The sequence below is a fragment of the Phallusia mammillata genome, chromosome 6, assembly GCF_965637545.1.
Source record: "Phallusia mammillata chromosome 6, kaPhaMamm4.hap1.1, whole genome shotgun sequence".
Classification (NCBI taxonomy): domain Eukaryota; kingdom Metazoa; phylum Chordata; class Ascidiacea; order Phlebobranchia; family Ascidiidae; genus Phallusia; species Phallusia mammillata.
Window position 1 is genome coordinate 25,117,882 of NC_137257.1, and position 13,963 is coordinate 25,131,844.

Consider the following 13,963-nt stretch of genomic DNA (forward strand, 5'->3'; position numbering starts at 1 on the left):
AGGTCAGCGGAGCCCCAACGAAATTCTGCCCTTATAAGCGAAAGTATAATAACGTATAATGCAGGAAACAAAAAAACATAACATGACTAAATTGCGTTGGGGGTCCGCTGGCCTATAAAATTTGTTACCAACGGCGGCAAGCAATATTGTAGCAACACTATAATTTGAAACCGAAACTTATAAACATCCAAAATTACGTATTTTATATTAGACCAGACCAGTAATTGATAAGATATTAGCTGCTAGTAGGTACAGCTTATTTTATTCTAGCTTGAACATTAAACGCTTTTAAACAGTCTCCAAAAAAACAGCCATGGACCGCAATTAAAAAGTGCAGGAATTTATTTGCCAGAAGCATGAAACGCCCGCGCGCCTTTAAAACGTTTTACTGAAATGTGTGCACGTGGATTTAGGAATTTAATCTTAACACATGAGCAACAATCTGGATTTAACAAAATGCGGATCCCAAATTAAGACATATTTTAAGCGGACTAATTGAGCTTACCTGAGACAAAACAACACTTTAATGGCGGCCTGATGTGGCTTTAGTTTCAATAGTGCATAATCCAATGTACTTCTTACAGCTGCACAAAAAATTAAACTACCGCTATTACTAGAGTAAACATGACAAAAACAGTTTTTGTCAATCCAACATTTTTGATAAGACAACTTTTTAACCAAAAACAGTTAGCAGTAAATATCTGATTCATACCAAAATGCTACTTCTCAGTCATCTAACTTTGTGTACAAACTACTGACTGCACTTTTGCAATCAACTACAATAATCTAGTTAACTTCAGAATTTGTAATTGTTCTATTGTGTTTGTTTGTAACAATGAACGGTTTATCACATAACAATCTCAACGACTTGGACTTACTTCGTTTTACTTGTAAACAAACCAACCACTGCCCAAAAAGACGAACAAAACTTATCCATGCGTGTCATTATAATTACGACGTTAATTATTTGCAAATAGGTGGAGATTTCTGTTGGTAAATTTATTGATTTGGTATTGCTTGTGTAATAATTGACAGCTGAAACAAATTTCTGATTTTTTTTCATTTTTTAGCGATAAATTGCATTAAAAAACTGCAATACTCCAACATAAAAGTGAACCATATATTATAGTGTATTTTTATTTGCACAGCTATATACACATTGCAGTTTGTACATTGATTTGACATATTTTGCCAAACTTGGGCGGCAAAAAATGTCCAAAAAAGGGAAAATATCATTTCAAAATAAAAATAACTTTAAGGCAAGATCGGCAAAAAAATATCAGCATTTTGAGTGGAAGCGCGGTTTTGTCCACTTTGTTACTTAAAATATTGTATGTCGCTTGCTACAAGCTAAATGTAGCTTAAAGGAGACAACCGTTGTAGTTCGTATCAATTAATTCAGCAAAAAAATTCAAACAAAAAAAATATGTGAATATATATCTTTGCGTTAATCTTTTTTGTGAAACTTGGTTTAGTCCGTTTAATGACAAAATAAATCTGTTTAAAACCAAGAAACAACACCAAAAGTGCAGAAAAACATAAAGAATAATAATTACCAATTAAAAAGTAGAAAAGATTTACTTAATAAATTCAGTGGATTAGACAAGAAAGATAGAATGCAGAATGGGAAAGCGACACTCTAAAACCGGTAAAAATCCATCAAAAACAAAAAGTGGGAAGACAGCAAAAAACATTCTTTAAAGAAAGTAAATTTACATTTAAGCTACTTTTTAGTCCTTTATGATGTCACAGGTGATGGTTGGCTGGCATGATTCGAGAATCCGTTTGTTTTGCCCCAAATATGGATGGTTTGTTTCTTCTCTCGGTTTTCCATGTCCTGGAGAAATAGTCTTCTTTCCTCCTGGGATTCTTTGGTCCAAGCAAGTGGTAGATGTTTGCTTACAACCTGGCGATCTGAGTAACGTAAAAATGTTGTTTGTTGTATTGTACAAAAAGTTGGGTAGAGCTACTAACACAGGAACTAACAGCAGACACGGTTTGCTAAATACCGATAGAGGGCGTAAAGAGCAGTAATTAAAAAACCCAGTTAAACTGGGATAGGGTTAATTTAATACAGACAACTAGGTTTTTAGGTTAATTTTATTGTTATTTACTATTATGAGACCTTATGACCAACCCTAATAGCCCCAACCCACAGCATTATTTACACAAACTGTATTTAAAATATATTAGCGTGCCACCTACCGGAATTTAGCAAACCTGCGTGCTGTGAGTTCCTGTGTTAGTAGTTTTACCCTAAAGTTGACACTTGATTCTATTTGAAGAAGGGCTGATCATTAACCAATATCTAGCTCTGCCAGCAGTTTGTATCATAACATAATATACCGACGTTTCGATGTCCCATACGAGACGTCTGTATTAGGGTAAAGACATAAATTGAAAATACAAAGCAGCAACAGTTCATTAAAGGGCTGATCATGGCAAAATCGATACCTTCAGCAATTTGATAAGATATACACAGACAGGATAAAGTGTACTCAAAGTTTTTTCTGTATTACTGAATACTTTTATTATACTTTTAAGCAACAGAATTTTTTTGCATTAACGATTCAGAGTTTAGAACGATTTCTCTTCTAATTCATCTTAAAATGCTGATTGAAGCTTTATGAAAAAGTCATTCGATATATATGATTCGCCTTTACACAATCATAAGTATCTTTTTAAAATAGAATCTCAAAAATGCTTTTGGGCGACAGCAAATTATTTTGTGTTTTCTAACTTCACCTTGAAAGTATTCGCCACTTTTGACCTTCAGGGCAGCTTGTGACAAGCTCAACCACACAACTGTGTCAGCTCCTTCACTGGGGTTGCGGAATTTGGGTTTCATCTTTTCGTAAAATTCACCCAGCCCCCTTCTGGCAGCGGGGGTATCAACCCAACCAGGGTGAGTGCTTGAAAAGTGGATTTGAGGGTACAAACTTGCCCAGTGCTCGGTCAGAACCGTCTAAAAGTATATAAGGTGTAACAGTTTCGTTTTATAACACAACAAATATAGTACAGAAATTAATAGCAAAAATTTCAAAGGACAATGAAAAAATAGTTACAAAGTGTAAAGTCCAAATGTGACAGGCCTATTGAACGCGTTATACCAAATCAGTCGGTCACCAAGCATTCACTTAATTAAAAGCACAGACTAGACAAATTTAGCCTGCGGTGGGATTGGAACCCACGACAAAAGTCTTCGACGCCTCAGGGCTGATCTCAGCTATTCATCTATGTCTAAAAATGGAATGTCTTTTGAGAAATGTGACTTTTTACAAGACCTTGCTTACAGACGCCCCTTTTCAAACCTTTCCTCTCACTCGATTTGCGTTAACAAGGCTTGACATTTTCCCAAGCAATGGAAAATTATAGCAAACGTGCCTCAAGCCATGCATTGCTATAATCGGCGAACGCAGTGTTGTAAGACAGGTCGGGTTCGGGTTTAATTTTAGGCAGAACGTGTTTCATTCGGGTCTGACTTCACATTGGGCCGTAATTTTACGGTGGTCAAATCCATCTAAATTTTCAGTCCGTTTACAAATTTAAGCGGACGAAAAAAAACACTATGCATACATATAATGAAAAACCTTGGTGTAGCACATAAAAACCTATCGTAAAAAATTTAGGAAGTTTTCAAACATACAGTAATCTATTTACATTTCGTCATTTACGTCAAATGAAAACCATCCAGCTTACATTTAAAAAAAATAGTTTAATTTGCACGTACGAAGAAGTTTTGTACTCACCACTTGTCTTTTGCACTGCCCGTAAGCCGAAATCCCGTCATAATTCTCCGCTGTTATGTTGTCAAAATATTTGTGGTTTAGTCTTTCGAGTAACATTCCTGCCGACGTAACGGTAACCTGCATGAGTCAGCACATTTTTAGCAACACATTGGTTGGATTTTACCGCATTAAACAATGTATGGCAAAATCCCAGTCAATTTTGATTTTAACTAGTCTACCTCATATGTAATTTTTATGCATTTGGTTAATAAGAATAGAAAAGCCCCCTGGGAAAGAATCATCAGCTATAAAACCAGCAACAATAGTGGTCTGTTTCCTTGCTAAATGTTAATTTTTTTACATTTGAGAGCAATATAATCACTCTATAATTTAAACAATAAATAAGGTTTACAAAATTTTGTCCAAAACCCTTTCACATATCAATGTAAATTGAAAATGTTTACCATAGTATCGATATTACACTATTTTATACCCTCACGTAATTTGTACGTTTCATTATATGCAACACTTCTTAGTGAGCTTAATAGACACAAACACATAACTTACAACTCTTGGATTTTTAGCGCTTTCCTTAATCAACGGCAGAAGACCCTGTGTGAGCACATAAGGTCCCATTGAATTTGTTGCGAAAGTAGCTTCGAGGTTTTCGGAATCCGTTCGCTGCATTTCAAGCAACATTTCCCCGGCATTATTCACCAGAACGTCGAGCTGGTCGTTAGAAGTGACAAATTCGCTTGCGAATTCGGCTACTTCTCTTATGTTCGACAGGTCCAAAATATGCAAGTAAATATTCTGCAAAAGAATTACGAGTTACTTACAGCTGGAGAAAAATTATACGTACTTTTTTCTAAAGGTTGGTTTGATGTCACAAATTCAGTGACGTAGAGTCTAATTACGTCACCAATTGAGGTATAAAAGTAAACGTTTCGAGCCAATCACTTTGGTTCCCAAGCAGTTGTTCGGCCATTGTCAGCCAGTTTCCTCTGTGCTGTATGCCCAGTTGTGGCATCGCACAGACTGGGTGATGTATGGGGTTGTACCCTGTTGCTCACCACAAACTGGAGTGCCGTTGGATGGCTACACTAGCCAATGCGGCCGATCTCTCGTCACCAGCTGCACTGATGAGACCTTATAGGTCGAAACAGTGTGCACTGTCTGCAGAACACAATACTTCTAATAATAACTAAGTGTAACTGCCTCGAATTAGTTAAAATTCCAACGCAGCGAAGCGTGACATTGCCTCACTAAACATGGGGAATCCCCAAGTCATGTGGTTTTCAGGGTGCATTCAACCGTGACACTTTGCTTTGACCTTTCCACCACAATAATGTGGGTTTACGCCTCATAGCACTAGCAGGTAAAATACCTCACGTTTTTTTACATAGTAAACATTTGTTTTGGGGGCGTGCTGGCTGAATAGAAATGATTGGCGTACAATATATGGTGGGTTTGATTCTATTTAACCAAGTCAACTAAATAATTGGAAAGTATTAGAACCAGTAATCAGTTTTAAACTGTTATAAATTGTGGTCATTTTAGGCAACTCCCGAGAAGTTGGTAATAAACTTTTAAACAAACGTTAAATGTAACATCGGGTCGAAGATGCCAATAAGTACACCTAATTGTTGCACAAGTAACATACATATATACATATAGTAAGACATTTGAATATAGTGTTGTCGCCAGGCATATTTTTTGCAATTGTATATCCGACGTTTCGACGTTCCATTCGTAAGATTGTGTTTACAACTTTCAGTTAAGTTTAGTCTCTTCAAAAGTATTTCAACAACAACGCGGTCAAATGGTTTAATAGTCGTATTTTGATTCATATGTTGTATATTAAATTTCAAATCTCAGTTTCATACCCTTGTCTTTGTCGACGTGGCATTATGAACGGTAGAGCTACATGTACTAACACAGGGACACTAGATTGGTTTGTTGCTATTAGGGTTGGTTATAATAATAATAATAAACACTATACAAGCCAGTTATTTATGTTAAATTTTGTCCCTAATTCTATCTATCCCAGACTTTTTTTCATGGGGTTCGAACCCAGGACACTCCAGGGGACGAATCCCGATCAGGTTTTTTATGTCTCACTGCAAATTTATATAACTGCGCTCTTTACGCCATCTATCAGCATTTAGCAACTTAAAAACATGCCGTATGCATGAGACAAAAATATGAGTCGATTTTGGGTTTAACTTTCCCTACTGAAACAACTTACTTTATTTCCAGTCTCCTTGATGATTGCATTCTTTGCCTGTGATCCTCTTTCTTGATTTCTACACACCATGTGGACCTGTCCTCCCCTTCTCGCTACCTCACTCGCTGTAGCGAATCCGATGCCGCTGTTGGCGCCGGTGATGAGAAACACGTGACCTGTGACGTCAACGTTAAGATCCTCGGCGTTAAACCGTTTGGAGGCGCTAGAGAAGCTGTCCCTGTAAAAACGTGGTAAAAGTGCAAAAAATACTATTGGATGAAAATTCAAAAACAAATGATGACGTCATATTTCTTGTCTGACGTCATAAGCACAAAAAATTCAGAATTCATAAATTTGTTGCTTAATAATTAAATGACAAAATGGTCAATGTCAATGCAAATTTAATAGGTCAATGACAAAAAACAATTCTTCGGCCCTGGACTAAATATAACATGAGTTGTGCGATAAACGATTTCAACACAGGTTTAAATGTAACGTTTTACTCACTTGGTGTCGTACAAGAGACATCTTCCGAGCAGCATAAGTTTGCGGTATGACGTCATGGCCAAATATTTCAAAATTTAGCGACAGAAATCAGCTCATACAAAAACCTGGTGATACTGAATCTGCAAGAAAAGTATTTTTAATGCAAAAACAAGCTTGCATCAAATTATCATGTTGTGAAAAACTTGCTAAACTTTTTCCAAGTATTGAGATTTTTTTCCTGCGCCAGTATTACCACCTCGCACAATTAAGTGTTTGCAGAACATGAAAATGAAACCACAAACATATGATTGTCAATTAAATGCAAATCGACGCGTGTGAATTACAGGGTATGCAAAAATTTTAGTATCCTGTCTTGTCACATACTTCATCTTCACGCACAGAAATGTCGTAACACGACCAAAACATCAAGTCAGTACTGTTGTTCAATTTACCTTTTCCACCATTTAATTTTTTCCGTTTATATGGTTTAATTAGCACTCTTTATGTACGAAGGTATAGTTGTGTTGCATTTTCGCTTCTTTGCCTTATATTATTGCAGTAATTTTAGTCATTAGGTTTTATCATCTAATTTCTATGTTTGTGCCATTTACGTTACAGTAACACCACTTTTTTTTAAAAGACGTCATACATTGTCTTCCTGAAAACTGAATACCGTAGTACAGTTTGCACTAAACCTTCTAGCTCTCTAGCTATTTTGTTTGTTTTTTTAATTAAGATTTATTAAGATCCATTATTGTTTTTTATTATGAAGCTTGTTACTTACAAACAGTCACTTTATTGAAACAGAATATTCTGGCGAATTGTGTGATCAAAGTTTAATACCGACAACCTGATTTAAAATTAGCATTATTTAAAATAAAAAGCTTTTCGCTCACAAACAAGTTGACACCATATTCAAATAGAATATTGTAATAGTGTAGTTGTTTTCAAAACTACGTTCAGAGTGTGCAAAAACAACCAGGTAAAAAAATACTGACTTACACTACACCGTTCTGCCCAGGAAAATACTTTCGAAAAACGCTTTTGTTCGCAAACGTTGTCTTTCACCAAGCAAAATAAACTCAACTCAACTCAACAAACGCTGCTTTTCCGATAGCATGGTTGTGTCACAGCCCTCTAATATCTTTGAATTAATATCCGGTTTAAACTTCATCAAGCAACTAATTATGGGAAACTTTATCGTGAAATCTTGTACCAAAACATCGTATTGTTAAGGTTAAGGAGTGGCGCCACTTATATCGAAACACGTAATTGTAGGTTTTATCAGCCTATCAGTAATTTTCAAAGTATCTGACCGCATAAATTGTTAAAACGAAAGTAAAAACGCAATCAACAACCTGAGTATGCGCTGGAGGTTTAGATGCTTCTGATATCCAACTCGCATTTTAAGCTGCAGCTGCATTATTTCCAAAGCAACGGCATAACTCAATGGTACAAAACAAGTTTCAGCCATAAATTGCATGAAACATTTTCACCAACTGGTCCTGTGTCAATTTTTTGGCGATTTGGCGTCGTAAACTAGTTTCTGTTTCGACCCAATACTTTCGCAAGGAATTAACTAACTTCTATAATTGTTAATTACAGGTCTTTATTCGCTTAGGTCAGGGGTCTCCAACTCAACGGTTGTCCCGGGCCAATTTTCAAATTTTCTATAGGCCGAGGGCCACATGCAGTCACCAAACACCAATCATAGAAAAATATGTGGTTACACTACTGTGGAATTAACACTCCATGCCAGATGTTTCCAAACTAGATAGTTCATGGTTCCTTAGTGGCTGATGGCGTTATTTTCGTTGACCTTCAAGAGCTCATGACTTTACAATCTTACTTGCGTGTTCATCAATGCCTTTTTATTTCATAAAAATCAACAAAGAAAGCAATTGTTTGTGCATAATTCCATATCTTAGTTTTGTCTGTGATGTCACAACCCGCTCTTAGATCATTGATATGCGTAACCAATTGATAATAATATTTAGGTAAAATAAATCCTGAAGCTGTAGTGGTAAAAGTTTAAATTACTTTTAGCAGCTTAAGCTGTTTAATTGGTTTTAGCTTTGAATTCATCGTGGACCGCGGAAAATTACGAAACGTCTGTTATGTAAATGAAATGGTTTGGAAACCACTGGCATATCGGCATCTGAAAAAGTCAATGCGGCCAACATAAGTGTCAACAAAATGTTGGTTGGCCTTCACGGACTTAAAAGTTCCTTATCCTTATCCCTAAGCTAAACAAAAATAGTGGACACAAAAAACTTAACGGATTTTAACTTCACGCTTTGATGATCAGAATAAGATTGCATTATTTCATCACAATAATAATAATGTATCACAAACGCTACATGCTTTTTTAGTGTTTAAACGTTTCGGCATACGTTTATGCCATCATCGGTGAAATAAAGGGCCACATCAGTTACACCCGTTTATAACCACTTGAGTCACTTAAAGGTATATTCAGTTTTAGAAATACATTTAGCTTGGACCGCGAGTGCTCGAGAAAATGGGACGGTTATGACAAAAAAATTAAAATGTTTGAGAACCACTGAATTAAAACCATTTAGCAATGAATTTGAACTTCACAATCATACACAAAACGAGTAGAATTTTCTCAATACTTTATTAGGGAGGAAAGACCACAAACACTTGACTTTCCGATTTCTTTGCAGACCTCTACACCAAAGGGAACCGCGTACCACAGTTTAACACCCATAAGCCATAATGTTGTTGGTCTTAGGTTTAAGGTTATTTTACCCCCTTTGCGCTCAACCATGGCCGCCGCATATTACCTTTTCCCCGGAATCCGCAAGCGGCAGAAAACATCAAAGTCTGCAAACTAAAAAAATGCTGTGATCTGCTGAATAAAGAGTCAAATTTCGTGAAGTCCTCCAGTTTTGTGAGATTCTATTCTGACAGTCGACACTGCAGTCTCAACAAGGCCAATTGTGTTTTTCTTGAGTTTCAAAGTCAAAGAAACGACCTTGATCGTTCCCAGTGATATTAGGTTGCTTTCTGTGAAGTCATCACGATATTTGACACTTTGTTTTTAGAGAAAACAGAAGCAAGCGTAAACCAGTTCGCAATAACAACTCATCAAAGTCAAAGTAAAAAGTTCTATAACGACCCATTCCAAATTATTGTGTTTCAAAACTGTTGTTACTAATGCCGGCAAACCCGGTAGTTTCGGGCGGTTTTGAAAAGGTTCGGGCCGAAACCGAAACACATCGCTAAAAGTGGCCCATTTAGCCGCGCGTGTTTCAGCCAAGAATCTTCGCTGCATCACTAGTTCTAACACAACTTGCATAAACAACCAAAGCACAAAACTCACACCATGTACGGCAGTGGTTCCCAACCTTTTTTGTCCTGTGCACCCTTTTAGTCGATATTCAAATCTAATTCCACCCTAACAAATTTAGTTTGCTAAAATATCGTTCCATTAACATTTTAATGTAATTCTTAGAACAGAAATTAAACTCTCGATTATAAGCTTAAATCGATTATACGAGAACTTTTTTTTTCTTAGCTCATATATGGCAAATGCAGCAATGACACATAGCACAGACAACCAGTAAGAGATTAATATTGTGAAACCAATTCCCCACTACAAATTACAAAATTCCCCCCTGGTTGGGAACCACTGATGTACGGTATACAAACATTTACAGCAGGGGTGGGCAACCTGCGGCCCGCGGGCCGCATGCGGCCCTTCAGTCAAGGTTGTGCGGCCCGCAAAGACGCTTGGATTTCAAAAGTACTGGCAAACGAGTCCAATTATAACATATTTTTGAGCTGATTAATGCGCCTGATGCTAGTTTTCTGCGATCTGGCAAAATGTGGCTAGATTTAAATACGAATTATACTTGTAGTTAAGCATATTTGGTAAGAAACCAAGCAAAATCACTTTGTGTTATACACAGGTGCGGCCCGCGATCCCATTTTGACATTTATAATTGGCCCTACATTAACAAAGGTTGCCCACCCCTGATTTACAGTATTCAAAAAGTTACAGAATGTTGTATAACTAATGCGTTACATGATCCTGTAAAGTTAAATATGGTTTGACTTGTCACGTTACCCAATTGCCACGGTTTCATAAAACAGCAAGGACACCAAAAAATTGTTTGACGAGTCAAGCGTCCTGCTGGGTTTGACATAGCACAACAAAACGTATTGTCGAAACGGCTAAGCACACTTCTGCTGTAACGCGCTAGTAAACACAACATAGACTTTGGCTCCCTTTTAAAAACCTTTGACAATCACCAAGAATGTTCCCAACTTTGTCATGTCTGTCGACAACATAGCAGCGTTCACACAAGACGCCATAGCTAATGATTTACTGTCTAGGTTTGCAACGATATACTTATCTCTTGTTGTTCAAGTGTAAACAAATATGGTCTGCTACTGCCTTGGTGGTTGCGTTATAAGGAAAATAAATAAGTTACGTTCTATTTTTTTGGATGGATTTAAACTTGAGTTTCAAAACTTTGCACATTCTTACAAAGCTGGAGTTACCTACACTTCTAACGCGACTTAATACATTTCTATGAAGAATCGGATTTTTGTATTTTTTTTACACCGACGATTTTGCAAACGATTGCCTACTAACTCTGATCTATACATAGCACGTCACAAAATGCAGCACAGCGCAAAGTTAGACTCAGAAATGATGACTAGCGAATTTTAAACTCTGCAGCCGCAGCATTTTTTTCTTTTTACTCATTGTATCTCTTTGCGTAGACTTAAGCGGAGTCATCAGAGCATGACGACCCCGACCCTGAATTTGATGAAGCGTAAAAGGTCAAACCATAACCGCTCCCTAAAAAAGGTTGGGTGATGTGGTTTTTTATGGGTCCTAAGGGTTAAGACCCCAATGTCTGTCACAATAAAGGTGTGTTGCGAATTGACGTTTTATCACATGGCAAGATGACCTTTAGTAACCCCAAATTTGAGAGGAAATGAAATGACACAGGGTAAACCCTAATTGTCAAAAATTAATACGTGTCAAAGTGTAAAGTTGTCAGGTAAAACATGACTCTTTTTGACCTTGGGCTTATATAATCTTTAGGTGTAGGGTAACCGTCAATTTCGGAATTCAAATTAAAAAAAATTACGTTTGATTAAATCTTTACGGCACTTCATTTAAAATCCGGGTCAACATGACTTGCACGAAACCCGAAATTGAAACTAGTTTAGTGCGACGATTGTCAGTTCAAATTTCAAGGTCGGAATACTTAACATTCCTCATGTTAAAAAACATTGCTATAGATCAAAATTCCACGAGTATCAGCCAAGTTTGTCAAGCAACATGCGGCAAAACGAAAAAAACTTGACTCTAAACCAGTGGTTCTTAACCGGCGTTCGATCGAACCCCAGGGGTTCGGCAACGCCGAATCAGGGGTTCGACGAAGGTCTTTTTAAAGTGCAATACAAGTACTCGTTTTCGTCAAACTTCAGGGTCCGTAAACATGTTTATTAAAATATATGTACTGGCGGCCGTGGCGTAAATAAAACTCTTTTGTTAAATATTTTGATTGTTAAACTGCTTTAAACAGTTTTTGTGCTACTATATACAGCCTAATAACCATATGCGTCAGACTTTTTGTACGCCTATTGTGTGCAAACAATGCGAACAAAACAGGCACCGCAAGCATTACAATATAGATTATGACATCATAAACGCTTTACTGATCTCCACGCTGTGCAGCTCAATCTGTGTATACCAAGCTGGAAATCAATCTGGGCCTTTTGGACACTATTAGATAGTATATGTATGATATAAAACAAGTATTTTCAAAGAAAAATAAGCAGGTAATTGGGGGCCGTTGGTGAAATAAGAATCTCCGATGCCGCCGTTCAACAAAATGGTTGTGCACCCCTGCACTAAGGTTTTCTTTTCTTTTTTTGACGCAACAAAGGGCATTGTGGGCGTTGTTCGTAAGCGGAAAAAACAACGAAATTTTGTTGGCAGCAAAATTTATTACTTCATATCCATGTTTGTGTACAGATGCTAAAATACGATGCTTCATTTTGGTAAAAACCAAAAATTGCCGAATTTAAAGCAATGCTGAAACAAGTTGCTTAAAAACCAAAAAAAAAATTGCAAAACAAAATGAAAAACAGTAACTGTTGCCACTACGTTTGAACAAAAACTAATTATAAACTAAAATTACTAATTATGACCCACCAAACAAAATAGGTTAAAAACCTAGGATGTAACTTTGGGGTTCGACCAAAGGCTGAAGAATATCCTAGGGGTTTGGCCGTTATAAAAAGGTTAAGAACCACTGCTCTAAACAGTCGTTTATCTGTCAGATTATGTGAAACGTTTGTAAGTGTGCACCAGTCAAGTGTACTCGGTGTTATATAACTATAATACAGCTGCAACACGTTCAACAAATCTACACACAAATTATATCTCACCTCTTAGCTCTTCCTAACCGCGCATCAAGTTATGCAATCCTTTCTGTCTAAAGTGCCGTTGGCTTCTACTCTATATTTTGCAAAAAAGCCTACTACAGCAAAGACATGGTTAGGACCGCGCATTAAGTTATGCAACCATTTCTGTAAATAGTGCTTTCAGTTTCCACTATTTCTTCTCCAACAAACTCTGCTTACTACAGCAAAGACATGGTTTGCATCAGTCAATACACGTACACTTGAAAACTAGGTCAGCCAAACCAAAATCCTTTGGGACTGTTTCTGAATCGGCCTCGAACTTCGTTCCAAACTGTGGTTCTCAATCTTATACGGACCGCGTATCACCTGACAACTTTCTATATCGCTGCGTAACACATATTCTAAACCCTGTTTAAATGGACAAACAAGAAATATGCCAATTGTCTCACCCTGACTAGCATATTAAGTAATTTCAAAAGACACGAGTTTCGTCCAAACCAGTACTGATCAGTTGGGTCAGTTGAGTTGCAATTTTAGATTGGACTTAAATTAGGTATCACAGAAGGCTACTCGCGTACCACCCAAAAAGTTCCGGCGTGCCACTAGTGGTATGCGTACCACAGTTTGAGAACCACTGGTCTAAACAAATCACAACCAGTAAGTAGGGCTGCCAATGATATCGCCTTAACACTAATTCCATTGACATTTCTGTCATTTCCTCTGATCTTCCGCACTTCTACCAATTTTTGGTGATTTTTGGTGATGTCTCTGCACTGAGTCTCTGATAACATTACAACTGTTTATGTTTTCACACAAAATGCAAATAAAACGCTTTATCGTAAAATTTGCATTTAATTTCTCTTTCTACATAACAATAACACACCACGCAAATGTGGATCTTGGCACAAAATAAAGCTCCCACGCAAAATGCAACATCCACTTATTCAAGCCATTATCAGCTTTAGGAATTCCGTAAGGGATGTTCATTGTCAAAAGCAATTTTACTTGATGAACTGAACCGATTTGACATCAAATTTTGCACGTTCATCCTATTACCGTAACGGTGTGGAACCGATTTTATAATTTTGTTGTCGAGTGGTTTTTCCACATC

At 37.1% G+C, this 13,963-nt stretch overlaps 1 protein-coding gene and 1 long non-coding RNA gene across 2 annotated transcripts in view; both read right to left on the reverse strand.

Moving 5' to 3' along the window:
* LOC145233707 (uncharacterized) overlaps positions 1-601 on the reverse strand; it is a 29,087-nt gene extending 28,486 nt beyond the window's left edge. The window contains exon 1 of the long non-coding RNA XR_013861167.1: positions 506-601. This is a non-coding gene — a long non-coding RNA (uncharacterized LOC145233707). The remainder of the gene's footprint in view (positions 1-505) is intronic.
* Positions 602-1,121: 520 nt separating this feature from the next.
* LOC145233687 (dehydrogenase/reductase SDR family member 12-like) lies at positions 1,122-13,261 on the reverse strand. Its single transcript, XM_080098459.1, has 7 exons — positions 12,877-13,261; positions 6,463-6,581; positions 5,977-6,193; positions 4,296-4,541; positions 3,750-3,866; positions 2,746-2,965; positions 1,122-1,914 (listed from the first exon to the last, which is right to left on the reverse strand). The coding sequence occupies exons 2-7, from the start codon at positions 6,516-6,518 to the stop codon at positions 1,739-1,741; spliced, it is 1,032 nt and encodes a 343-aa protein (XP_079954585.1). The 5' UTR covers positions 6,519-6,581; positions 12,877-13,261; the 3' UTR covers positions 1,122-1,738.
* Between the last annotated feature and the right edge of the window lie 702 nt (positions 13,262-13,963).

Coding starts and splice junctions, on each gene's coding strand:
- LOC145233687 (XM_080098459.1), bottom strand. CDS start 6,518: ATGACGTCATACCGCAAACTTATGCTGCTCGGAAGATGTCTCTTGTAC. Junction 4,542..5,976: donor TCAAGGAGACTGGAAATAAA/GTAAGTTGTTTC, acceptor ATTCTTTTGCAG/AATATTTACTTGCATATTTT. Junction 1,915..2,745: donor AAGTGGCGAATACTTTCAAG/GTGAAGTTAGAA, acceptor TACGTTACTCAG/ATCGCCAGGTTGTAAGCAAA.